Genomic DNA, 27065 nt, shown 5'->3' on the forward strand with positions numbered 1-27065 from the left:
CTGCTGGAAAATTGCAGAAGAGGTAAGAATTAAAGCCTGTGTTCACCTTTGAACATGACTGTACATATATATAGGGAGTCCTGTGGACCCTCATTTGCCAACTCCCGTCGGGTTAAGCAACAAGGCTGTTTTTTTCCTTATATAAGACCCCTTTTTTCTCATTGGCATAATAACTGTATAATGAATCATATTCTGTTTTTCCCAGAACACACAGAGAAAACCACATCTCAAGCCAAAAGGCTCCATCCACAAGTTCACAGCGAAAAACCACAGAAAAGTGGTTTCATCCGTGGATCTGCCAGCACAAGGTGAGGACCTGTTTATTTTGGAGGCTCGTAGACCTAGGGATGTTGTGGCTCACATTTTCATCCATGAGCGCTCTTGTGCTTATATACACTTGATTATTACAGTGCGCCCACCTACAATGTGCCTACACCACATAACAGACTGCCCCCATACCTCCTCCTTCTCATAGACTGCCCCCATACCTCCTCCTTCTCATAGACTGCCCCCATACCTCCTCCTTCTCATAGACTGCCCCCATACCTCCTCCTTTTCATAGACTTCCCCATAACTCCTCCTTCTCATAGACTGCCTCCATACCTCCTCCTTTTCATAGACTGCCCCATACCTCCTCCTTTTCATAGACTGCCCCATACCTCCTCCTTCTCATAGACTGCCCCCATACCTCCTCCTTCTCAAAGACTGCCCCCATACCTCCTCCTTTTTATAGACTGCCCCCATACCTCCTCCTTCTCATAGACTGCCCCCATACCTCCTCCTTCTCATAGACTGCCCCCATACCTCCTACTTCTCAAAGACTGCCCCCATACCTCCTCCTTCTCATAGACTGCCCCCATTTCTCCTCCTTCTCATAGACTGTCCCCATACCTCCTCCTTCTCATAGACTGCCCCCATACCTCCTCCTTCTCATAGACTGCCCCCATACCTCCTCCTTCTCATAGACTGACTCCAAACCTCCTTCTTCTCATACACTGCCCTTCATACCTTATCATAGACTGCCCCCACTGAGATTTCTCCTCCATCTCATAGACTGCCCCCCATTTCTCCTCCTTCTCATAGACTGCCCCCCATTTCTCCTCCTTCTCATAGACTGCCCCCCATTTCTCCTCCTTCTCATAGACTGCCCCCCATTTCTCCTCCTTCTCATAGACTACCCCCATTTCTCCTCCTTCTCATAGACTGCCCCCCATTTCTCCTCCTTCTCATAGACTGCCCCCCATTTCTCCTCCTTCTCATAGACTGCCCCCCATTTCTCCTCCTTCTCATAGACTGCCCCCCATTTCTCCTCCTTCTCATAGACTGCCCCCCATTTCTCCTCCTTCTCATAGACTGCCCCCCATTTCTCCTCCTTGCCATAGACTGCCCTCATACTTTCTCCTTCCCATAGACTGCCCCTCATTTCTCATCAGTCTCATTGGGGGACGCAGGGCTGTGGAGTCGGTAGATAAATGCTCCAACGCCTCCGTTTTTGGTCCTTCCGACTCCGACTCCTCTGTATTTAATACAGAGCTGTTCCACCAAGTTCTTCTAAGCTCTTCTAGCAGAAAGAGGTAGTTGGGCAGAAGCTGCTGCCTTCTCCTTTGTGTGCGGATCTTCTGCTGAAGATCGGGCAGTGGGAGGATCCAGGACGGGGCAGGGGAAGGGGCATTTATTGTAAAACATGATTTCCCTAGTAGAATCCCATAGTCATGTTTGAAGTTTAAGCTAACAATCTGAGTTTACAGGTTTTTATAGCCTTAGCTGAATGACAGCAGTTTTTTAAATGGTTTACAGCTTCAGTTTTGAACTATTGACCATCCATTCCCGTCACTTATACAAGTGTCTAGTCCTTAATCAGTTATCAGTGAGAGGCTCGGTTAACCATGGGCGTTGCATTCCCGGTAACAGCGGAACACAACACAATGGAAATTATAGGTATTTCCGCTCCTTAACTGTGCGTTGCGTGCCATATAGTGAAGCATATGAAAAGCACGCTTCTTCACGGTCACTTAACGTGTTCGTTTTGCGGTAACGTGACGCACTGCACGCATTGGCCTTTATTCTTACAGTAGAGAAGTAATTAAAGGGGATTTGTCACCTGCTTTTAGCATTTTAAGCTGTCACCATCGCCATGTTCACTAAAGTACCTTATTTCCTGCAGTGGTCTTCTTACTTTATTTCATTTTGTCATTTTGATAAAAAAGCTCTTTTTCTGATATGCTAATGAAGCTCCAAGGTGCCCAGAGGGGCGTTTTTTTTCCTCTCTGGAGCCCAGTGACGCCCGCCTGCAGTGCCCAGCCCGCCTTAATTTAAAGCCCAAGAACGCCTCCTCAGGTTTCTCTGGTTCGCAGTGGGTCCATTTCACTACCAATTTTTAGCCCTCCCGTTCGGCCTGGCCATGGCTGCCAGGGTTTTTACAAAGGTTCTGGCGGCAGTCGTGGCGATCCCTTACTTAGACGACATCCTGGTGAGGGGTCCGTCGTTCCGGGTGACGGAGGACAGCTTGAACATTGTTCTAGACACCCTGGAGCGCTTCGAATGGATCGTGAACAGGCAGAAGTCTTGTCGTTATCCATCGCAGCGATTGACTTATCTGGACATGGTACTGGACACTTGTCAGCCCAAGGTGTTCTTGCCTCTGGAAAAACTATCCGCTCTCCATATTCAGATTCTTCCCTTGTTGCGGCCAGCTCCGGTTCCCATTCGTCGCTGCATGCGGGCTCTGGGGCACATGGTTTCTGCCTTCGAAGCAGTTCCCTATGCTTCATTCCATACCAGAACGCCTCAGCGAGCCATTCTGTCCAGCTGGGATCACTCCCCAGCCTCCTTGGATCGGCCGATGCGTCTCCTTGCCCCAGTGTGCCGGGCCCTCAGATGGTGGATGGCCTCTCCGATGGTGACATGGGGGCGCTCATTCCTCCCTTTCCGTTGGAAGGTGTTAACAACGGACGCAAGCCTCAAGGGTTGGGGGGAGTGTTTGGAAAATCTCTCGGTCCAGGGGGTATGGTCACGCGAGGAGCGCTTTCTTCCAATCAATGTTATGGAGTTGAGGGCGATTCGTCTCTTTCTGCAACACTGGGCCGACCATCTCAGGGGTTGTCTGGTGCGGGTGCAGTCCGACAACTCCACCGTGGTGGCGTACATCAATCATCAGGGTGGCACCTGGAGCCTGACAGTCATGGAGGAGACGGCGCTGATTCTCAGCTTGGCGGAGAAACATGTTCCGGCATTGTCGGCAGTTCACATACCCGGCGTCGACAACTGGATCGCAGACATCCTCAGCCGGGAGCGTCTCAATCCCAGCGAGTGGGCTCTTCACCTGCAGGGACACCCCAGCGAGTGGGCTCTCTTTCGGGACATCTGCGAGAGGTGGCGTCAGCCGGATGTGGATCTCATGGCCTCACGCTTCAGCAACAAGGTTGAGGACTTCATCGCGCGGTCCAGGGACCCCATGGCCCTGGCATGCGACACGCTGGTGATCCCGTGGAGACGGTTCATGTTCCCGCCTCTTCCTCTCATTCCGCGTCTTCTCCGGAACATCAGGTCAGAGGGACTGCCTGTCATTCTTGTGGCCCCAGATTGGCCCCTTGTTGCCCTTCTCGCAGACAATCCTTGGCGTCTTCCTCTTCGGTAGGACCTGCTGTCGCAAGAGCCAATCTTCCACCCGAATTTAGGGTCGCTACATTTAACGGCATGGCTGTTGAAGCCGCCATACTGAAAGCTCATGGGTTTTCGGATGCGGTGGTCCAGACTATGATTCATGCCAGGAATCTGGCGTCGTCCAGAATCTACCACCGGACCTGGAAGTCCTAATTTAGTTGGTGCGAGCGGCGACAGCTGTCTCCCATTCGCTTTTCTTTGCGGCGACTTTTGGCTTTCCTGCAGTCAGGCATGGACTTGGGGCTGGCTCTCAGCTCCCTCAAAGGAGCTCTCTCCATTCTTTTTCAGCAAAATTTAGCTTCACTTTCGGCGGTTCTGACTTTTCTGCATGGGGTAGCGCATGCTGCTCCCCCTTTCCGTCCTCCGTCGGATCCTTGGGATCTTAATCTATTGCCCAACGCTCTCCAATCTTCTCCGTTTGAGCCTTTGCAGCAGGTGTCGCACGGCTTCCTGTCTTATAAGGTGGCTTTTTTGGTTGCAATTACTTCTATCCGTAGAGTGTCGGAACTCGCGGCTCTGTCATGTCTGTCGCCCTTCCTGATCCTCCATCAGGATAAGGTGGTCCTTCGCCCTGTGCAGTCCTTGACGACGGTGGTGTCGACATTCCATCTAAATGAGGAGATTATTCTTCCTTCATTTTGTCCGGACCCGTCTCATCCTCGAACAGTCGCTCCATACTCTGGATCTGGTGCGTGCAGTGCGTATCTATCTGTCCCAGATGGCATCTTTCAGGCGGACGGATTCCCTGTTCGTGATTTCAGAGGGGCTGAGACGAGGGCTGGCAGCGTCAAAGACTTCCATTTCCAGATGGATTAGGCTATTGTGGATGCGTAACGTGTTAAGGACCGGGCCCCGCCCTTACGGATGACTGCTCATTCGGCTCGGGCAGTGGGAGCCTCTTGGGCGATGCATCACAAGGCTTCGGCCTTCAGGTGTGCAAGGCGGCGACCTGGTCGTCTTTGCACACTTTTTACAGGGTGCAGACCTTTGCATCTTCTGACGCTTCTTTGGGGCGTAGAGTTTTGCAGACAGCGGTTGTCTGATTGGCAGGGGGTTGTAGTGAAGCCCACCCCAGGGACTGCTCTGGAACGTCCCATGGTCAATGCCTGTGGCCCCCAATGAGACGGATGAGAAAACTAGATTTTTATACTTACTGTAAAATCAGTTTCTCTTCCGTTCACTGGGGGGGACACAGCTCCCACCCAGTTTTTTGTTTATGGGCCTTTTTCGGGCCTGTGTGGTTCTGGGTTTGTACATAGTGTGTTATTTTTTTTGTCTTGCTTCTCCTACTGCTTTTGCACTGAACTGATTTAGCTTAGTCCCTGCCAGAAGGGTATAGCTGAAGGTGAGGAGCTCACACTTTGTGTGCTCAGTGTCTGCCTCCTAGCAGCAACAGCTATACCCATGGTCAATGCCCCCCCCCATGAACTAAACAGATTTTACGGTCAGTACAAAAATCTAGTTTTCTCCTCCTTCCCATAGACTGCCCCCATACTTCCTCCTTTTCATAGACTACTCTATCTCTTCCTCCCTTGATGTGTTTTTTTTTTTTCACTTTTATTTTATTCAGTTTCTTTGGCTGGGTTCACATCACGTTTTTTCCCATCCGTATCCAAAAACGTACAATGGGATGCCTCCGACGGTTGCCATACCGCGGCTTCCGTCACCATAGAGTTCTATTGCAAAAAAAATATCAAAATGTAGTTTTTTTACCGGTCTCTGCAGGATAGAAAAGCGCAGTGTGTGCTACTCTTTTGGATCCCTTTTGTAAACCTGAGGCGCTCCAGTAAAACTACAACTCCCATCATGCCCTGTTGTAGGCTGTCCGTGCATGCTGGGAGTTGTAGTTTTGCAACAGCTGGAGGGCTGCAGGTTGGCCATCCCTGCGTTAAATGGATGGCAAAAAAAAACCATGCTTAGACATTATACGCGATTCACTATTTCTCCACTGGAGGGCGCCCTTGCCCAACGTCTCGGGGTCACTTCTGTTGTTTTCGTGTATACTATCATTATTTTTTGTCTTTTTGCATTCAGTGATTTGTAAACCTACCTCTCTCCATGTCTCCAGCTACAAAGCTACTCTTTACTTACCTGCGCCTCCTTTCTCCGAGTAGACCGCAAATATTAATTGCGTCTCTCCACCTGTCCACTTCCATTGCCATAGCTATAATATGTAGTGAAGCTCCTTCTGATTATGGCACCTATTGCTTTTTTTTATTACGGCAAGAATAGTCCAGTTTGCTCCGCAGTCCTTGCCGTTGATTCCATTATAAATCAGCGGGATCTGTTAGGATTAGCTGGTATCGTCTAAAAACGGATGTGTCCGAATCGCTAGGGTCAGTTCGCATGTAGGGGAAACAAAGTTTTACAATGCAAGGCAAGTCAGTGGGACTTTACCCAGTCTCGTCCACCTCTGCAGTGCGGATTTTGCTTTCTGTAGTGGATATTTTTGCCGATTTTTCCCATCAGAAATAATCTATAATAGACATATATTTTTCCTGACGCAGGGCCCCGTCCGTCACGTCCTGCCCCCGCCCGCCCCAGACATATGGTTGCAGGGACGGGCAGCGTAAATTGATTATTTGAATAATATAAGTACATAGTCAAATCTCCTCTGATCTCCTTTCCTCGCGAGGATTAGAGCGATTTAACCTGCGCCATGGTGAAGATTAATATAAAGTAATTGTTTTGCCTTGCCTCGATCTTTGTAGAAATATGATTGCACCAGGATCTGTCAGGAAGATTTATTACAAAGTAATGGCCTCTGGCCGGCCACCTACGCTCGCTGGCCGCAATTACATATATTGTGTGCCTTGTGCCTCCCCGCGCGCCTGTAATGCCCATCACCCACCATTTACATAGCCTGCAGTGGTGTACACAGAAGAGAGGGGGCGCCATCGCTGTGATCCAACCAGACCCCTTTTGTCTCCCCCCTCCACTACCCCAATTTTCCACTTGCTGGTAATGCAGTCCCTCTAAAAAGGGATGAGTCCCACCAGGATCGGATCCTCTATGGTAAAAGCGCCCAAACACATTACGTAGACTGAGGTCTGCGCGGCTGACCGGCCAACCTTTACATGTTGGGGGCATGTTGGATTTCAACATGCCTGATCCTCTGTTCTCATGTTAGTAGGATGAGCCCCCGTATTTTATTGACATATATTTGATTGTATTGACAGCCCGCACAGAGGATCAGATGGAAGCAGCCCGAAATGGCGGAGGGAAACTTCACGGTCACCGCCAAGGCGGAAAACAGCGTCTCCTCGGAAAACGGCGTCTCCTCCACACAGCGGTAAGATTTTTTTAATTTTTTTTTTGGGCTCCGTGGGCCCGGGGCTGGTTTTGAACTGGCAGAATGTGAAGACTGAGGACTTGGGCCATGTATAGTTTTTACCATAGAACCCAAAGTAGCGCCCGCTGTGCGGGGATCGGCAGCCGTGCCTGTGCATGTGAATGGCGCCATGCTGCAGTTCCCTGCACAGTCGGGTAACCAGGACACGGCACTGAGTCCCTTGATTCCCACAGTTCGAACCACCAATCATAAAGTGATGGCTTGTCCTAGAAATAGGGCTCCTCTTTATACGATGGGAATACCCCTTTAAAGAACCCTACAGGCAGTCTATACCGCACATGACATGGCTGACAACAGGGAACAGTAGATTGAAGCCAGCGCTGTTTCTTCTGGCTTTCTGCATAATAAGATGATGAAGAAGAAGAAGAAGTGTCCTCCAATCTTCTGTAGATGATCTCCACCTCTACAGAGGATTTATTCCCCCTTAAAGAGGACCAGTCGTCTCTCCCGGCATGTCTGTTGTAGTAACTACTTGCATCCCCCCTATTCTTATGACTCTATGATGTGTCATTCCTCTATTATTCCTGCTAGAAGTTATGAATGAATTTCCAGTTTGCCATGAAGGTCCAGCTGGGTGTTACCAGTCTGACACTAACTGTGCAGGAACAAACCCCCAACTGTAAACACCCACTGTCGGCAATTGATTCCTAGCTTCCAGCGGGAAAAACAAAGGAATGGCACAACATAGAGTCATAAGAATAGATGCGCTACAATTATTATTACATGGGGGATACAAGTAGTCACTAAAACAGACACGTCAGGAGAGGCGACGTGTCCTCTTTCAATGGGTTAGTGAAGCAACAGGTCTTCATTCAGAAACAGCGCCACTCTGGTTTATGGGCTGTGTGCGGTATTGCAATTCAGCCACATTTACTTGAACAGTACTGCAATACCAGACACAGCCTATATGGACCAGAGTGGCGCTGTTTCCTAAAAGAAAGCAGCCGTTCTGCACCAAGACCGCCATCCCGCCCGACCGCCTTTACCTAGGCTCAGCTGAGCATGCATGTATTCTAAATGGGGAGAAGAGAAAACGGACTCCGCTGGCGATGGCTTATTGGGTATGCTGAGATCCAACATTCCCGATCCTTCTGTTCCTCGACACTGGGAGACCCTCCGCCTGGTCCGATGGGTTCGGCCGACTATAATCTGTCTTTTAAAGATATGGCTGTGGGACTACTGGGCGGGCAATATGGCAGCCAGAAGCTGCTGTCAAATATCTATTGGGCATTAGGTGAGAGGGGGACATTTTTTGGGCATAGTGGCCCTATAGTGACGATTAATACCCCCTGAAAGCTGATTAGTCCCTAAGGGTTACAAGACATGTCCGCCGCCAGCACCAAAAGTGTGAAAAGGTCCTCTATTAAATATCGTCTCCTGCATTAGAGGCATTTATTTCTACAAAGCCGCTAATTGCTTCGCCGCGTTCATCCCTTTTATTAACTACCAAGCAGTTTACAAGCTGTTTCCCGCCCCCCCCCCCCCCCCCGCCATCTTGCATTAGAGGTGAGGTCGCCCTGCGCCCCCCTTTTTTTTTTTAGTAATCTCTAGCTTCTCCCGCATCTGGGTAACAATATGATTTATGCTGATTTACCAAGCAGGAGCCGCCGGGCGGACGTAAGCTGATTACCGACTTTTGGCCTTACCGCGGGCTGAAAGAAATTAAGCTTTAATCTTCCATTTATTCAACTGGAATTATAGTAAATAAATTCTGCAAATTGTTAATAATCGAGGCGTTTATCATCTCGGCGGCGGTGTAAAATGTGCATAGGCGGGAGGCAACGAGCGCCACTGTGTGCAAATCCAATAGACGGGTCAGTAATGGCCGCCTTAAAGGGATACGAACGTGTGGCTATGGGAAGGTCCTCAACAGCACGTGACGTGAACCTGACACAAAGATGTGGTTTCCCTGCAGAAAAGAAGGGGACGCGAGGAACACCGCATCGCGAGGGATCCTCCTCTCCAGGCAGGCGGATGGAGATAGCACCCCGAATACAAGTATGTGAAGAGCTGTACAGTTCCAGCACCAGAGATCGGCAGGGAGGCCGAAAATGGGGCCCCCACCAATCTGATATACGGATCTCTTATCCCAAGGATAGATCTTCAATACTTAAAGGGGTTGTCCGGGTTCACAGCTAAACCTGAATATTTCCCCTTTTTTCACCCAGGCAGGCCCTCTGATATGAGGATCGGACTATTCCATGCTCCGATGCCCTCCTTTGCCCTGAGCTGAATCGCGCAGGGCAAAGGCTTTTTCTGGAGATCCGGTGACGTACCGAGCTCTCCATGGGTAAGCTAGGCGGAGGCAGTGAGCCCGGTGACATCACTGCACTAATGGGCGGGCTTTACTGCTGCCCTAGCGCTAAAGCCCGCCCCTCAGTGTCGGTGATGTCACCAGGAACACTGCTAGGAGGAAGCCTCCGCCTAACAGTGTAAAAATATAAACAAACAACCCTTGCCCTGCGCGATTCAGCACAGGGCAAGGGAGAGCATCAGAACATAGAATGCTCCGATCCTCATATCAGGGGGGCTGCCTGGGTGAAAACGGGGATATGTTCAGATAACCCCTTTAAAGGGCATCTGTCAGCAGTTTTGTACCTATGACACAGGCTGACCTGTTACATGTGCCCTTGGCAGCTGATGGCGTCTGTGTTGGTCCCGTGTTCATATGTGCCCGCATTGCTGAGAAAAATGAAAAGTTTTAATATATGCAAATGAGCCTCTAGGAGCAACGGGGGCGTTACCATTACACCTAGAGGCTCTGCTCTCTCTGCAACTGCCGCTCCGCAGGTAGTGAGAATGTCAGCATGCTTGGCCTTGTCAATCAAACTGCAGAGGGCACAGCAGTTGTAGAGAGCGGAGCCTCTAGGTGTAATGGCGACGCCCCCGTTGCTCCTAGAGGCTCATTTGCATATATTAAAACATAATTTTTCTCAGCACTGCGGGCACATATGAACATGGGACCAACACAGACGCCTTCATCTGCCGAGCGCACGTGCAAACGGTCAGCTAGTGTCATAGGTACAAATCTTCAGATGCCCTTTAAAAAATATGTGGCACTCTCCATTATACCAGTCCACTTTTAGGTCAAAATTTTTACAAATGATGTAATATTGGCTACGAGCAGTCACCACCAGGTGGAGCTAACTGCAAACTGATTTATAAAGCTAGTATTGAATGTATACATTTATATGTAGTGAGCGCCCTCTGGTGGCCACAGTGGGAACTTCTATGACATTGTCAGCTGCCAGCAAGAGAAGCAAATTCTGTGCTGGGCACATAGGGGTCCGCTGTAGGTATGCCACGGTGCCTGATGAAGGAACCTAAGCTTGCACCTCAGCAGATAAAAGGTGCCTACAAACATTTTAGATATATTTCTGACCCCGTAGGCTCAGCTTCAGCAACAAGAAAAGGACCTGGCTGCGCTGAGGCTGAAAGCAGAGACGGAGGCCGCGGAGGCTCAGAGGTGCCTGGAGGAAGTGATGAGACGTCACCGCCACCAGGTAGAACTTTTGATGTATTTTCACGGAGATCTCATGTATCACGAGATAGTGGCCGTGGCACGTCACCACCTAACTCTTGGCTTCCGCCCTGTCTGCTCAGAATTGGCCACCATTACTGGTTGTTATTCAGGGCTTGTAATCCAGATTTATTTTTATTTTTTTCTTGCAGGGTCCAGGGCTCGAAACCAGTTCTACCGAAACGGGCGGACACCGTCACCACAGCCGTGGTCAAGAAAGTGGAAATGATGGGTAGGTTTCCCGCCTCTTCGGGATGATTCGGCTGCAGGGTGACATTCCTGATTCGTCTGTCTTCTCCATCTGTCTTGGAGGGGTCCTGGAGATGGACCAAAATTCAAGGGGTTTTCTGGGTGTTTAATATTGATCACCTATCCTCAGGATATCTGATTATCTGGAATGTTACCAAGCACAGCGCCATACTTTGTACAGTGGCTGTGCTTGGTATTGCACTGAGCTGTACCTAGGTCAGAGCTGCACCCTCTTCAAACAGCTGATCGGCAGGGGGCGCCAGCAGTTAGACCCCCCCCACCTTCACCAATCTGTCATCAATATTAAACATCTGGACAACCCCTTTAAGTGGAGCATATCGGATTTTGATGCCATTACCAGGGCTCAGATGTAAAGACATGTTATGTCCATGTTACCGCTGCCATCCACATCAGCGTGGGGCAGTCTTGGCCGGCAGTGAATTAGTTAATCGTATACAATTGCATCGGGAAACAGCCTTGGCCCCCCCCCCCCCCCCCCATATCCCTGATTGTCAGATATTGCTGAGCGAGCACTTTCGGGATACGGCGCGGCTTGAGAAGTGGCAGATTGTGCAGCCCTTAAGTGACTACTTGTCTCCATTAGAGGGAGAAAAATCATCCGGGGAGTCGGGGTGTAATTGTTCTAGGCCGGCTCTCCTCATCGAGCCGCTCTGCATGCACGATACCCTCCCGGCGGACCCTCCTGTGTCCTTGGGTCAGGGCGTACACAGATCTCATAGGGTTAATGTAGACCCCCTGCATAATCAACTTTCCCAGTTTAAAAAAAACCCTGGGCAACGCCATATGCAAAGAATGTACAATTTTTTTTGTAAGTGGAAGAAATTTCTAATAAAACTTTGTTCGACTTCTAAGCCAGAAAAGGGGAACAGGAGCTTTGCAAATAGGGCACTTATTCTGCTTCCCTTCCCACAGTGTATCATGAAACTGTCTGTCTGCAGCCACCACTAGGGGGAGCTCACTGCATAGGAATGTACACAGTTACCATTGATTTTTTATAGAAGCTGTGAAAATAAAAAATCACTGAGCTCCCCCTGGTGGCAGCTTATGGAAAATGCAGTGTTTTCATGTCAGGAGGGGAAAAGGAGAAACAGTTGAGCTCCGGGCCCCCCTTCCCCAGGTCCTCATAGCAGTCGCTCTGCCTCTATGGTAGGTAACTTTAAAAAGTATTTTAAAGAATTGCATTCTGAGCAATTTCCTGACACGCAGTGGTGCCTCCTGACAACTGTGGACACTGTGTGGCAATGTTATATGGGCACTGTGTGGCTATTATTCGGACACTGTATGTCTATGTTATTTGGGCACCGTATGGCAGTGTTATTTGGGCACCGTATGGCAGTGTTATTTGGGCACCGTATGGCAGTGTTATTTGGGCACCGTATGGCAGTGTTATTTGGGCACTGTATGGCAAGGTTTTGGGCTCTGTATGGCTATGTTATATGGGCACTGTATGGCTTATTTAGGCACTGTATGGCAGTGTTATATGGGCACTGTATGGCTTATTTGGGCCCCGTATGGCAGTGTTATTTGGCCCCGTATGGCAGTGTTATTTGGGCCCCGTATGGCAGTGTTATTTGGGCCCCGTATGGCAGTGTTATTTGGGCACCGTATGGCAGTGTTATTTGGGCACTGTATGGCAAGGTTTTGGGCTCTGTATGGCGATGTACTTTGGGCATTGTATAGCGATCTTATGTGTGCACTGTATGGCAATATTATTTGGACACTGTATGGAAATTTGGGCACTGTAAGACAATGTTGTTTGTGCACTGTATGGGAATGTTATTTCCCCACTGTAGGACAATATTAATTGAGCTTTGTGCACATTATATGGTGGCGTTATTTAGGCACTTTACACGGTTCTATGATGTGTAGTATTTAACCAAAAGGGCAAGAATCTGCCCAGGAGCCCCCTGCACTCATCATAAGGGACCCAGGTGCCCCCACAGGCAGCACAACATAAGCAAACAAAGGACGGAGAGGGGACGGCCTGGGCCAAACATATACATAAAACACTAATCCCTACACCGCCATACCGTGCAAACCAGCTGTTCGCCTGCTAAATAGAGGAACATTAACTGCGGAAATAACTAAACTGCATGAGAATTAGGCTCGGAGGCTTGGCAGGCCCTCCTTACAAGTCTTTAGGTCCAATTAAGAAATGGAAAAAAAGGTTCTAAAAATGCCGCAGAGGGTGTAAGTAATCAGATTGTGCCGAAATAAAGCCCCCTAAACAATCTAATCAGGCCTATATAATCTTTAAAGAACAAGTTCAAAGCTGGCGGGGGCTTTCGCTGATTACACACATGCCATTTGGATAACAGGGCAGAGGAACGTTCAACCTTTTACCAGTAATTACCTGGAGAGGATCCAGCTCCCCCGGCCCAGCCCTCCCCGGCCTCCAAATTCACTTCAGGAAAAGGGATCAACAAGAGCAATGACATTACAACATGACTTAATGCTGTCCTACCAGGAATGCATTACTCGTATTATTCCTATTGGAAGGAGTCGGAGGGGAGGATTTATCAATACTCGGAGCCAGACAGGGAGACTGCCAGCTTTAACGGCCGGGGATAAATCAAGCGCTTGACATTACCAATCTGATTGCTCCGCATCACTCACTACTCCCATTTTCTTCTAGCACCCTGGGGTTGTAGTAGTCGCCTTGCGACTGGCTGACCTTCTGCTAAAAACACAAGAGCCTGATATCCCGTCCCGTTATGCTTTATTGCAGGTTCGGAGCTGGATTGGGCGCATGTATGGAATTTGACCAGCGCGGCGCGGGCAACGTCAGTCCGGTCACTTCGCACGGTACCAGTATGTTGATGATACGGATACAGACTATGAATATATGTGTATATGTATAGTATACAGAGCAGAGAGTTCAGATCGTTTAAGGTGCGGAAAAATGGCTGCACTTATGGAATTAGCCGAGCGCGGCGCAGGACGGTGCACGGTACCAGTATGTTCATTATACGGATGCAGACCATGGGTGTGCATACAGTGTGTGTGTGTGTGTGTGTGTGTGTATATATATATATATTTAACACCTATAACATATGGAGCACAGATTTCAGATCATTTAAAATGAGAAAAAATGGCTGCACATATGGAATCAGACAAGCACGGCGCGGGCAATGTCAGTCCAGTCACGGACAGTGCACAGTACCAGTATGTTCACTATACGGATGCAGACCATGGGTGTGCATACAGTGTGTGTATTTATATATATATATATACATATATATATATATATATATATATATATATATATACCTATAATATATGGAGCACAGATTTCATATCATTTGAGATGAGAAAAAATGGCTGCACATATGGAATTAGACAAGCGCGGCGCGGGCAATGTTGGTCCAGTCACAGACGGTGCACGGTACCAGTATGTTCACTATACGGATGCAGACCATGGGTGTGCATACAGTGTGTGTATTTATATATATATATATACATATATATATATATATATATATATATATATATACCTATAATATATGGAGCACAGATTTCAGATCATTTGAGATGAGAAAAAATGGCTGCACACATGGAATTAGACAAGCGCGGCGCGGGCAATGACGGTCCAGTCACGGACAGTGCACGGTACCAGTATGTTCACTATACAGATGCAGACCATGGGTGTGCACACAGTGTGTGTGTATATATATATATATACCTATAATATATGGAGCACAGATTTCAGATCATTTGAGATGAGAAAAAATGGCTGCACATATGGAATCAGACAAGCGCAGCGCGGGCAATGTCCGTGATTATGGATACAGACGATGCGTTCAAGTATATACATATAGTATACAGAGCAGAGATTTTGGATTAACACCCACCAAAATTGTACCTCCATATCACAAAATAACCTGAACCATATATCCAAACAAATCCATAATACCTACAAACGAAATATAGTAATAAAGTAACGTAATGTAAAAGATAAAAACAAAATATATATCACAAAACAATCTTTATTAGTACATATAAAAAATAATATACAAAATGGCCATCGCAATCAATATTAAACCATTAAAACCAACTGAAGTAGTTGGTAATATTGCTGCCCAATTATGACAAAGAACCATTGAACTCGCAGGGAATGTAACATCAGGCTGACGTACGTGTAATGGTGCAGACGAGACAGATAAGTATACAGGGCATGATGCCCTCCACGAACTGACCCCAGCGGGTTAGTAAAATACATATGAGTATAAAGAATCGTGTCCCAAAGTGCCTAAATCAAAATAGCAATAATATACAGAACCATAAGGGAAAAAGGACAGTGCGGCAGCAACCGGCCACTTGTTAGCCCGATGTGCGTTTCGCAGTCTATGGAATTACGCGAGCGCGGCGTGGGAAATGTTAGTCCAATTACAGAGCACGGCACCAGTATGTTGACTATACGGAAACTGACTACCAGTATGTATTCAAATTTATAATATACGGAGCAGAGATTTCAGATCGTTTGAGATGAGAAAAAAATGGCGGCACATAGGGAATTAGACGAGCGCAGCGCGGGCAGCGTTAGTCCGGTCACAGAATAGGACATGTTATATTTTTTTTCCGGGGCTACGGAACGGAGCAACGGATGCGGACAGCACACTGTGCTGTCCGCATCTTTTGCGGCTCCATTGAAGTGAATGGGTCTGCACCCGAGCCGCAAAAACTGCGGCTCGGATGCGGACCCGAACAACGGTCGTGTGAATGAGACCTAAGGCGCACAGAAGTGTAGGTGAAGGGAAGTGACTACTGATCTCAGCACGTTTCTGATTTAGGAAACCAGTTGTCAATTCTTAGGCTTACTGGGGCTGTCCCACTTTATGATCTCATGGATAGGTGATAAGTATCTGGGGGTCCAACCGTTGGACCCTCAGCAATCAGCATACATTACTGACATTGAACTGTGATATGGGACGGTATCTGATCTCTAGAAGGATAGGGCTCTGTACCCTTTGGCACCACGCAGAGATTTCCGTCGCTAAGAACCTGACACTGGGTTGGAAGCAGAGGGCCATGCACATCGCTGCGTCAATTCCCAGTAACAGAAGTCTCTTCTCAGTGGAAAGGAGTTTAATCTTTCTCCATAGAGCTCTTTTATTCTGCAAATCAGCAGTGGTCCACGATCACCGCAGGTTCCCATGTGAGGACCATTGACATCAGTGTGTCAGTTTCCAGTAGCAGAAATCTCTGCGCAGTGCCTAAGGGGTTAAATCTCTTTATAGAGCCTTTCCAATCTGCAAGCATTGGTCCAAGATCACAGACGTCACCCATCACACAGGTATCCGTGCACCGTCTGGCTTTTTCTGCCCATTACTACTACACGGCACTGTCATGTGCCACCCAGGCATCTGTATATGACCCTTTCTGGATCATATACTGTCCAATAGTGGGAGTTTCTTTATACAGTTTCCTGGGTGGCTTGTGACCATGTGGCATGCGAATAAGATGGAGAGAGAACCCTATGGTTCAGAAATTCTAGGACCCCAGGTTGGTGAGAAATGCCAGGACCCCAGGTTGGTGAGAAATGCCGGGACCCCAGGTTGGTGAGAAATGCCGGGACCCCGGGTTGGTGAGAAATGCCGGGACCCCAGGTTGGTGAGAAATGCCGGGACCCCAGGTTGGTGAGAAATGCCGGGACCCCAGGTTGGTGAGAAATGCCGGGACCCCAGGTTGGTGAGAAATGCCGGGACCCCAGGTTGGTGAGAAATGCCGGGACCCCAGGTTGGTGAGAAATGCCGGGACCCCAGGTTGGTGAGAAATGCCGGGACCCCAGGTTGGTGAGAAATGCCGGGACCCCAGGTTGGTGAAAAATGCCAGGACCCCAGGTTGGTGAGAAATGCCAGGACCCCAGGTTGGTGAGAAATGCCGGGACCCCAGGTTGGTGAGAAATGCCAGGACCCCAGGTTGGTGAGAAATGCCGGGACCCCAGGTTGGTGAGAAATGCCAGGACCCCCAGGTTGGTGAGAAATGCCAGGACCCTCAGGTTGGTGAGATTTCGTAAGATTGTCGTACTGCACCTCTGTCGATAACGAGATATTTCTCTGTCTAGAGGACACGGAACATATGTGCAATACAGAGACATCCAACTGATTTTGATTTAAATGAACACCTTGTAATACTTCATTTGCCCTGCGGTGGTGCTGTAGGGGAATTAAACACTATCAGATCACCCCGATCGTTGTGATCTACTTAGCTATCTTTTTTCTTGTGGGGCCCGTCTAACAAAAGTCCTGTACCCATGTCTGGACAGGGGTGTCATAGGCCTCCCTGGAGTCCTAATCTGTCCATTCTTTCTTCCTTTATGTAGCGAGTGCTGCACCTACTGAAACAATAAGCCTGGAGCATTCCTGGGATCACACAGAACCGGCCACAGACTCCACCAGCAAGGTAATCATCCCGTCACAGAATACCCCTTTAACATCAGAGCTGAGAGTTTGCCACCGATTGCTCATTTGCAGTGCAGCGGCCTCTACAGGTGAAATGTGGCATTACCTGCATCTATTTAAATGAATGGATGACCATGTAATGCATGGACCTGGTTAGCATGTCTGTGCTTTGAGCGGTAAAGAAGGGTCCAGCACTTGCACCCTATCATGTCCATATGCCCTGATAGGGGTTGTAGTGATGAGTCGACCCCTTCAACGATCATTTGCTTTCCCGTTATTCTTGTGCTTAGAGAAAAAAAAAGTCCTCCACTTGCTATTTCCACTGGTGACCAGCAGGTGGAGCTTCTCTCATGCTGGATCCGATGTTGAATGTTTTGCCTATTGTTAGTATCATTTAGCTGTTTTATTATTGAAGCAGCGGCTTTTATAAAGGGTTTCTATAGGGAACAGCGACCTCTGCACGCACATACTGAGCTGTGCTCTCCGGTGCGTCGGTTACTGGGAGAGTGAGGGGGGGGGGGGGGGCACATACATTTCTTCCATGCACTTTAGGACAAGGTAACATCTGGGGTGTATATATGACATTTTGGCTCTATCATGACCTACAGTGCTCAGTCATAGGTTTTATCTCATTTACAGTGGAGTGAGGTTGGCGAGTTTTACGGTTCCCCGAACATGTTCACGCGTTTCAGCCCTGGAGATGTCACAGCAGTATCTCCGAGAAGAGGAATTGCGTGCTAGACACCAGACCGCTCTCCTCCGGCTCCGGGAAGAAGCTCTTAAAGAGAAGACCAAGGCAGAATTGGCCCTGCTAAATCACCAGAAGATGTGAGAAAGCTTTCCTTAGCCACACATAGGCTAAGTAGGACTATGTTCTAGGTTACTCTTAACTGTCTCATCCAGTTCTATATTACTCTAGGTGTCTTATTTAATTCTACATTACTCTAGTTTTTATTTTTTTTATTCAGTTCTTGGTTATACAAGGTGTCTCATCCAGTTCTAAATTACTCTAGGTGTCTTATTCAATTGTACGTTACTCTAGGTATCTTATTCAGTTCTAGGCTACTGTAGGTGTCTCATCCAGTTAAAGGCTACTATAGGTGTCTCATCCAGTTCTAGGTTACTCCAGGTGTCTTATTCATTTTTAGGTTACTCTAGGTGTCTTATTCAGTTCTAGGTTACTCTATGTGTTTCATGCAGTTCTAGATTACTCTGGGTGTCTTATTCAGTTCTAGGTTATACTAGGTGTCTCATCCAGTTCTAGGTTACTCTATGTGTTTCATACAGTTCTAGATTACTCTGGGTGTCTTATTCAGTTCTAGGTTATACTAGGTGTCTCATCCAGTTCTAGGTTACTCCAGGTGTCTTATTCATTTTTAGGTTACTCTAGGTGTCTTATTCAGTTCTAGGTTACTCTAGGTGTTTCATACAGTTCTGTATTACTCTAGTTGTCTTATTGAGTCCTAGGTTACTCTAGGTGTCTTATTCAGTTCTAGGTTGCTCTATGTGTTTCATACAGTTCTTTATTACTCTGGTTGTCTTATTCAGTTCTAGATTACTCTAGTTGTCTTATTCAGTTCTTGGTTACTCAATGTGTCTCATCCAGTTCTATGTTCCATTAGGTGTCTTATTCAATACTAGGTTACTCTCGGTAACTCATCCAGTTCTGTATTACTGGATGGCATCTTATTCAGTTCTAAGTAATCTCCTGTTCTTATCCAGTGTGGAACTAGACGAGACAGACACAGCTCTGCTTTTCTTAGGCCACAACTGTTCTAAGTTGGCTGTAAACCACACATTTTACTGCACTGTCGCACTTGATATCTTGTGCACTGCAGACAGTCTACACAGGGGCGGAATGACAATTTCGGTGGCGTCTAAGGGTCTATGGCTAAAGACAAAAGTGTGGGACCTGTTAAAGAACGAAAGAAGTATAAAGGGAAAACTCCCCCGGGGGCCCGGAATCGCTAACAGTCTGCCCCTAGCTACCAGCCATCACATCATCTTTGCACGGCATTGCAGTTCTCAAGGCAAGATTCAAGATAAGGGTTCATGCACACCACAGTATGTATTTTGCGGTCCGCAAATCACAGGATCCGCCCCAAAATAAATGCTGACATCCATGTGACGTCTGTGTTACATCCGTTTGCGGATCCATTGTAACAATGCCTGTCCTTATCCGGAAAACGGACAACAAAAGGACATGTTCTGGTTTTTTGAGGAACGGATTTGCGGACATATCCGGGGGGGTTTTTTCGGCCCCATTGAAATGAATCGTTCTGTATATGGGCCGAAAAAATAAAACTAAAAAAAATGGAACGAACACAGACAAAAAAAAAAATACGTGTGCATGACCCCTTATTCTAATACATGTTTCAATCCCCCTCACCATTTTCAAGATCTTTGTTTGCTGCCAGTGAATGGAAATACTCATGTTTTTACACCCAAACTAGAAAACTAGTAGTCCTACCATTATAATGAGACCAGACAATCCTCTGTGAGCTAAACAGACCGGAATCCGATCTGATGCATGTTACCTGCACCGATACAATGTAACACATGATCAGAATTATTAGGACATTCCATAGCTTTCCATTATAGACAAGTGTCTGACCCCAGCTATTGGGAAAACAAAAGTCCCATTTTCCTTTTGCACAGGCCACGGATGGCCACAAGTGGAAGGAGAAGCCTCTGTCGGTAGGGGCACGGTGGTCTCTCTTCTGCTTGTAGCTCAGCTGACACCCATTTCCCCGATACGTGTGGCGCCCACACATACGGCGTCTCCTGACGTGATTTCTTGGTTGCTTCAGATACTGGGAAACGAAGAACGAGCCGAGTAAATTGGAAGAACTCCAGAGACAGGAGCATGAAACCCAGAGGAGCCTGAAGCAAGAGCAGGTAACAGGAAACCCACTAAGGTGTACCTGACCTCCTACTAGTATGGAGGTCTCCAGCCTGTGGCCGTCCAGCTGTCGCAAGACTACAACTCTCAGCATGCCGGGGCATGCTGAGAGCTGTCATTTCGCAGCATCTGGAGACCAAAACGATGCTTTGTCTGGATCTTATCCTTTCCTTCATGCACTTGTTTTTGACATGACCCCAAATGTCTGACTTGACGCAAGTGACCTGGACTTGTAGAGCAGAGTTTCCACTCCCTAATCTTATCGCTGTGTCCTTGCGAGGAGCTGGGAATGCGGCCATTTGTCACACAGCTCCGTCCGTAGGATCCGCACGTGTAGAGAAAATGAGCTTAATACAGCCATCCTCCCTGAAATCAGGGGTTGTTTCATCCTTAGGGGACCCTTTGTGCAGACCCCCACCACCACCACCACCACCACCTCCAGTGTGGCTGGACCCGCGGTGGGAACCATACTTAGGCTACAGTCTATGGGGGCTATTTACATGCCTGTTTTTTACGTCCATTGAATAGCGGCCATAAAAAGTATAGGACATATGCGCTAATCAATGGGACCGTTTAGCGCACCCTAATGGCCTTTTAGGGGGTACATTTTTTAAAAAAATTACTCATCTCATCCACTTGCACCCGCAGAAGCAGACGCTCCTCTCTTTATGCTGAAGGACCTGCGGTCCCAGCGTGATGATGTCACCATTATGCTGGGAGGGCATGGTGATGTCATCACTCGAGAGCAGCCTGCCTCTGCACGTGCAAGTGCATGACGTGAGTAATTTTATTATTTACTTTTTTGGCATAAAAAACTCCCCTGCACATTATTAATGCTAGGGGCCGCCCCAGGGCACATTATGTATACTGCAGGGGTTGAGATTTAATTTAAAAAAAACAGGCGTTAAAAATGGATGCAAAAATGCCATTAAAAGGGGCCAGACAACCAGAAAATGGATGCAAAAATGGGTGAAAATTGCGTTTTTTTTATGGCCATTTTTTTCGCTGTCATGTGAATGTAGTCCTACCTGATCCCCTCTCCTGGTTTCTGGCTCTTTCTCTCCTCCTCAGGCGCCGCAGGTCTGGGGTCTCCCCAAGTTAACATCTGGTTTGATGCGAGTCCCATGGCCGCTGAAGCCAATGAGTGGCCGCTGCGGTGATGTGTCACATGACCCAATGACATGATGCAGGTGTCACCACTGTGGCCAATCATTGGATGCTGACTGGAGAGACCCAGGAGCCATGGCAGAGCCGGGACCCAGCGGCAGGGATCTGATATGATTTCCATCATGGGTCCGGCCGCACCGTGGGGTCTTCAGTGATAAATGACCCCTTTAAAGGGATTGTCAAGTATTTCACTATTGATATTGATCCTGGACAAGCCCTTTAACCCCTTCAACCATACCGGTACGTCACAGTGGTTGAGGGAATATATGGAGCGGGCATGCTGCTGTGAGCCCACTCCATACACGACGGATGTATCATACAGGCAGGCACCCGGCCACAATGACGGGGAACAGCGATCCCGCCGAACCCCGTGATTTAACTCCTCAGGTGCCGCAATCAACGCTGATCGCGGCATCTGTGGCGTTAGGGCTCATTCAGACGACCGTATAAATGAGTCCGCATCCGTTCCGCAAAAGTCGATTAATTAATTCATTTCAACGGGGCCGCAAAAGATGCGGACAGTACACCCCCTGCTGTCCACATCCGTTCTTCCGTTCCGCGGCTTGCAAAAAATATAGAGCAGGTCCTATTCTTGTCCTCAATCTTGGATAAAAGTAGGCATTTCTATAGTGGGCCGCCCGTTCTGTTCCGCAAATTGCGGAACGCACATGGGCGTCATCCGTGTTTTGCGATTTGCGGACCACAAAACACGGCGCAGTCGTGTGAATGCGCCCTTAGGACGCTTGTGAAACCTTCCGTGGCAGCCATGGCACCCTCCCTGCTTTGTGCACAGCGCAGCAGGGAGCATGTGAAAATCCTGTTCACCATGCCCAACCTGCGGCCCTCCAGCTGTTGCCAAACTACAACTCCCAGCATGCCTGGACAGCCTACAGCTATTAGGGCATGCTGGGAGTTGTAGTTTTGCAACAGCTGGAGGGCCGCAGGTTGAGCATGCCTGCCCTAATACATCTGTTTCAGGCCTCTTTTTTTTCAGTTTTTTTGCGTTCTGTATATGGAACCATTTATTTAAATGGATCCGCCCAAAAAAACGGAAGGTACTCCGTATGCCTTCCATTTCCGTTTTTCCGTTCCGTTCAAAGATAGAACATGTCCTATTATTGTTTGCATAATGGACAAGGATAGTACTGTTCTATCAGGAGCCAGCTGTTCCGTTCCGCAAAAAACGGAATGCACACGGACGTCATCCGTGTTCTTTGCGGACCACAAAATACTGAAAAAGCCATATGGTCATGTGCAATAGGCCTTAGGCCGTTTACGGGCCGTATTTTGCGTTCCGTATACGGTCCGTATACGTAACCATTCATTTCAATGGTTCCGCAAAAAAAACTGAAGGTACTCCGTATGCATTCCATTTTCGTTTTTCCGTTCCGTCGAAAGATAGAACATGTCCTATTATTGCCCGCAAATCACGTTCCGTGGCTCCATTCAAGTCATTGGGTCCGCCAAAAAAAACTGAACACATACGGAATGCATCCGTATGTCTTCCGTATCCGTTCTGTTTTTGCAGAACCATCTATTGAAAATTTTATGCCCAGCCCAATTTTTTCTATGTAATTACTGTATACTGTATATGCCATACAGAAAAACGGAACGCAAACAGAAACCGGAACAACGGATCCGTGAAAAACAGACCGCAAAACACTGAAAGAGCCATTGCGGTCATGTGTCAAAAATTACAGTTCGTGACCCAAAAAATGTGGATGGAAATATAAAAAAGTTATGGCAGTGAACACCGTGATATCAAAACTTCAAAAACCTTTTCAGAATTGTGTTTTGGTTTTTTGTTTTTTAATTTAACCCCACAAAGAATTTTTTTTTTTCCCCCGTTTTCTAATAACAGACATGGTAAATTAAATGGTGCCCTTAAAAAAAATTCAACTTATCCTGCAAATTTTTAAAAAAAGTTACGCCTATTTAAAAGTGGGGAGGAACAAAAAACGAAAATGCAAATCCAAAAATGGGCCTGGTACTTAAGGGGATTAAAGGGATTTTTAAGCCCTACAGCTACTCGTCCTATTTAGTGTTACAGGGCGATGTGTCATCTACGGCTTTGTGACCTCAGCAGCCAGTCTCTAACTGCAGCAGTGACATCCCTAGGGATGGCGTGGCAGCTTCTGCGGTCACGTGGCCATGGACAATAAAACAGTGGCTAATTAGAGGACGCACATTAGTGTCGCTCTGAATCAGTGCTCATCTATAAGCCAATCCTTCTCTCCAGGCAGAAATTAGGCACTTGCACAATATCTACAAGGCGGCCCACCAGGAGAGGAAGCTGTTGCTCAGGCAGCAGAGGGAGATCCTGAGGATACAGCGGTCTGCGGTCCAAATCCAGCAGAAATTGCGGGTGACACTTCAGGTATGCACATAGAAAGCTCAGCGTTTTTTCCTATCTAAATGATATTGCCTGTGAGCGCCCGTCCTGACCTTGTGGTGATCACACAGCTGCTGCAGGGGGCGCCACAATGCATCCAATCCGAACATGTCAGCAGGACAAAGCTCAGTCCTGTCCCTGACCCCAGGCTGTGCGCCCTTACCTACAGCAGCTGTGTGAGCAGAAAAGATTTCCGAAAACCGTAAGCGTTTTAATTCCACTTTTGCAAGATCTGTGCTTGCAGGCAGTGAATGGAAACAGGGTATGTTCTAAAATGAGAGGTTATTCGGAAACAGCACTGGATATTGCAGTTCAGCTCCATTGAAATGAATGTGTCTGAGCTGTATTACCATGCACGACCTGTGGACAGGTGTGACGCAGTTTTTGGAGGATTTGGGATTGTGTCTGATGCTGGACAAGCCCTTTAAAAAGGACCTGTCCCCTCTCCTGACATGTCTATTTTAGTCTATACCTGCATCCCCCATGTAATATCAATTCTGGAGCATCTGTTCTTGTGACTCTATGATGTGCCATTCCTTTATTATTCCTACTAGAAGTTATGAATGCATTACTAGCAGTTTGCACTGACGGTCCAGATGGGAGTCACCAGAAGTTATGAATAAGTTACTAGCAGTGTGCAATGAAAATGCAGTTAGGGGTGTGGTGTCCCTGTACAGTCTGACACTAGCAGCACTGATTGGATATTGTCAGATTGTGCAGAGACAACCCCCAAATGGTAACACCCCTCTGGATCTTCATTGCAACTTGAATGGCACAATATATATTCATAAGAATAGAGGCACCCTACACCTTACACTAGGTTGGTAAGCCTCCTCCATTGTGTTGTCATTGGTCTGGACAGACGCCCATCTTAGGTGGTCTTCCTGAGTGCAAGACAACGTTCTGCCTTGTTTTTCCAGACGTCTTGAGACACATTTTCCCCTGCAGGCTTCAGAACTGATTGACCTTGATGCTTCCGGACAACAGCCAGGATACAGGACCCTCCATGAGTCCACGTTGGCCTCTGAGCATCTGACCCAGGATACGCAGTCGGCCATTTCTGACCTCTCTGAGGACGATGACATCACAGAAAAGACCCAAACCACAAAGACATGTCCATACGTAGTGTAAGGACCACAAATATTTCATTGAAAGTTAAAAAAAAAAAGAGATCATACATCATATTTCAAGGAAAGCTCCACCTTTTGTTGCAATGCATCCAAAATACAAAGTAAGGGCTCTTTCACACCTGCGTTCTTTTCTTCCGGCATAGAGTTCCGTCGTCGGGGCTCTATGCTGGAAGAATCCTGATCAGTTTTATCCTAATGCATTCTGGATGGAGAGAAATCCGTTCAGGATGCATCAGGATGTCTTCAGTTCCGGACCGGAACGTTTTTTGGCCGGAGAAAATACCGCAGCATGCTGCGCCTTTTGCTCCGGCCAAAAATCCTGAACACTTGCCGCAAGGCCGGATCCGGAATTATTGCCCATTGAAAGGCATTGATCCGGATCCGGCCTTAAGCTAAACGTCGTTTCGGCGCATTGCCGGATCCGACGTTTAGCTTTTTCTGAATGGTTACCATGGCTGCCGGGACGCTAAAGTCCTGGCAGCCATGGTAAAGTGTAGCGGGGAGCGGGGGAGCAGTATACTTACCGTCCGTGCGGCTCCTGGGGCGCTTCAGAGTGACGTCAGGGCGCCCCAAGCGCATGGATCACGTGATCGCATGGCACGTCATCCATGCGCATGGGGCGCTCTGACGTCACTCTGGAGCGCCCCGGGAGCCGCACGGACGGTAAGTATACCGCTCCCCCGCTCCCCGCTCCTACTATGGCAATCAGGACTTTAATAGCATCCTGGCTGCCATAGTAACACTGAACGCATTTTGAAGACGGATCCGTCTTCAAATGCTTTCAGTTCACTTGCGTTTTTCCGGATCCGGCGTGTAATTCCGGCAAGTGGAGTACACGCCGGATCCGGACAACGCAAGTGTGAAAGAGGCCTAACTTTGCAAATAATCTGGACAGAAATCTCATGTTTTGTGTATGCAGCTCCTATGCAGACCCTTGTGTTTCCATGGTTACAACTACGGGCCAACTTTGTGGAGTCCCTTGCCACATGTATGCCAGAAAGAAGTAGGGGACATGACTACAGGATCAGACTACACCGGGTCTGTTTGTAGTCTGTTACCATGGAGACACATACGTCTGCATAGGAGCTGCAGACCATATAATTTAGGGATTTTTAGTGTTTGTGCACATCGTATCAGTTTGGTTTGTTCTCAACAGGGCACAGAGGACGGAGGATGCGGGTACGTGTCCCGTTCCAGAGGTCTGTGACCAATCACCTCTTATAGAAAGTGACCCCCAGGGCGGAAATTCAGCAGAAAAGAAGGTGGATTATACTCCAGGTAGTGTTACGGACTACTGATACCAGCATGGCGGTTCGCTTTAAGAATTTACTCTCCATAGTGATCTCTGTCCTCCCTGCAAAAATGATTGAAGTCCTTAAAGGCGTTATGCCAAATTAAGGCTCCATTCGCACGTCCGTATAATGGATCCGCATCAGTTCCGCAAATTGCGGAACGGGTGCGGACCCATTCATTCTCTATTGGGGACGGAATGGATGCGGAGAGCACACTATCTGCCGGTCCGCAGCGCCGCAAGAAAATAGAGCATGTCCTATTCTTGTCCACAATTGCGGACAACAATAGGCATTGCTATGGGGCTGCGGACCCGCAATGCACTACGGACGTCTGAATGGAGCCCAAGGCAAAAAAAAATGCCATACAGACATCACCCTTTTTTTTTCTGCGGATCCGCAATTTGCAGACCACAAAACACATACGGCCGTGTGCATGTAGCCCAAGAATTAGGCTCCTTTTCACACGAGCGAGTTTTCCGCGCGGGTGCAATGTGTGATGAGAGCGCATAGCACCCGCACTGAATCCTGACCTATTTATTTCAATGGGTCTGTGTACATGAGCGTTGTTTTTTACGCATCAGTTCTGCGTTGCGTGAAAATCGCAGCATGTTCTATATTCTGCGTTTTTCACGCAGCCCTGGCCCCATAGAAGTGAATGGGGCTTCAGTGAAAAACGCATTGCATCCGGAAGCTGGTGCGGATGCGATGCGTTTTTCACTGATGGTTGCTAAGAGATGTTGTTTGTAAACCTTCAGTTTTTGGTTTTTTTCACGCGTGTGAAAAACGCATCGAAACGCATTGCACCCGCGCGGAAAAAACTGAACGCAATCGCAGACAAAACTGACTGAACTTGCTTGCAAAATGGTGCGAGTTTCACTGAATTGTTCGTGTGAACTCAGCCTAACTGCACCTCAGCGTTGGACTGGCCCACCAGAGGATCCCCCAGTGGGCCCTATCTGTGACAGTACGGGACCCC

The 27065-nt window shown here is 48.0% G+C and overlaps 1 protein-coding gene across 1 annotated transcript in view; it reads left to right on the forward strand.

Annotated features, from left to right (window-relative positions):
- The window catches only part of CCDC187 (coiled-coil domain containing 187), a 39003-nt gene extending 18902 nt beyond the window's left edge, over positions 1–20101 (forward strand). Inside the window, exons 13-21 of the mRNA XM_044268724.1 lie at positions 206–308; positions 6843–6955; positions 8931–9013; positions 10405–10518; positions 10688–10767; positions 13534–13616; positions 17128–17207; positions 17846–18034; positions 20017–20101. Of these exons, the coding sequence (XP_044124659.1) occupies positions 206–308; positions 6843–6955; positions 8931–9013; positions 10405–10518; positions 10688–10767; positions 13534–13616; positions 17128–17207; positions 17846–17947 (758 nt within the window). The 3' untranslated portion in view covers positions 17948–18034; positions 20017–20101. The remainder of the gene's footprint in view (positions 1–205; positions 309–6842; positions 6956–8930; positions 9014–10404; positions 10519–10687; positions 10768–13533; positions 13617–17127; positions 17208–17845; positions 18035–20016) is intronic.
- Positions 20102–27065: the final 6964 nt, after the last annotated feature.

This window comes from Bufo gargarizans, chromosome 9 (assembly GCF_014858855.1).
Source record: "Bufo gargarizans isolate SCDJY-AF-19 chromosome 9, ASM1485885v1, whole genome shotgun sequence".
Classification (NCBI taxonomy): Eukaryota; Metazoa; Chordata; class Amphibia; order Anura; family Bufonidae; genus Bufo; species Bufo gargarizans.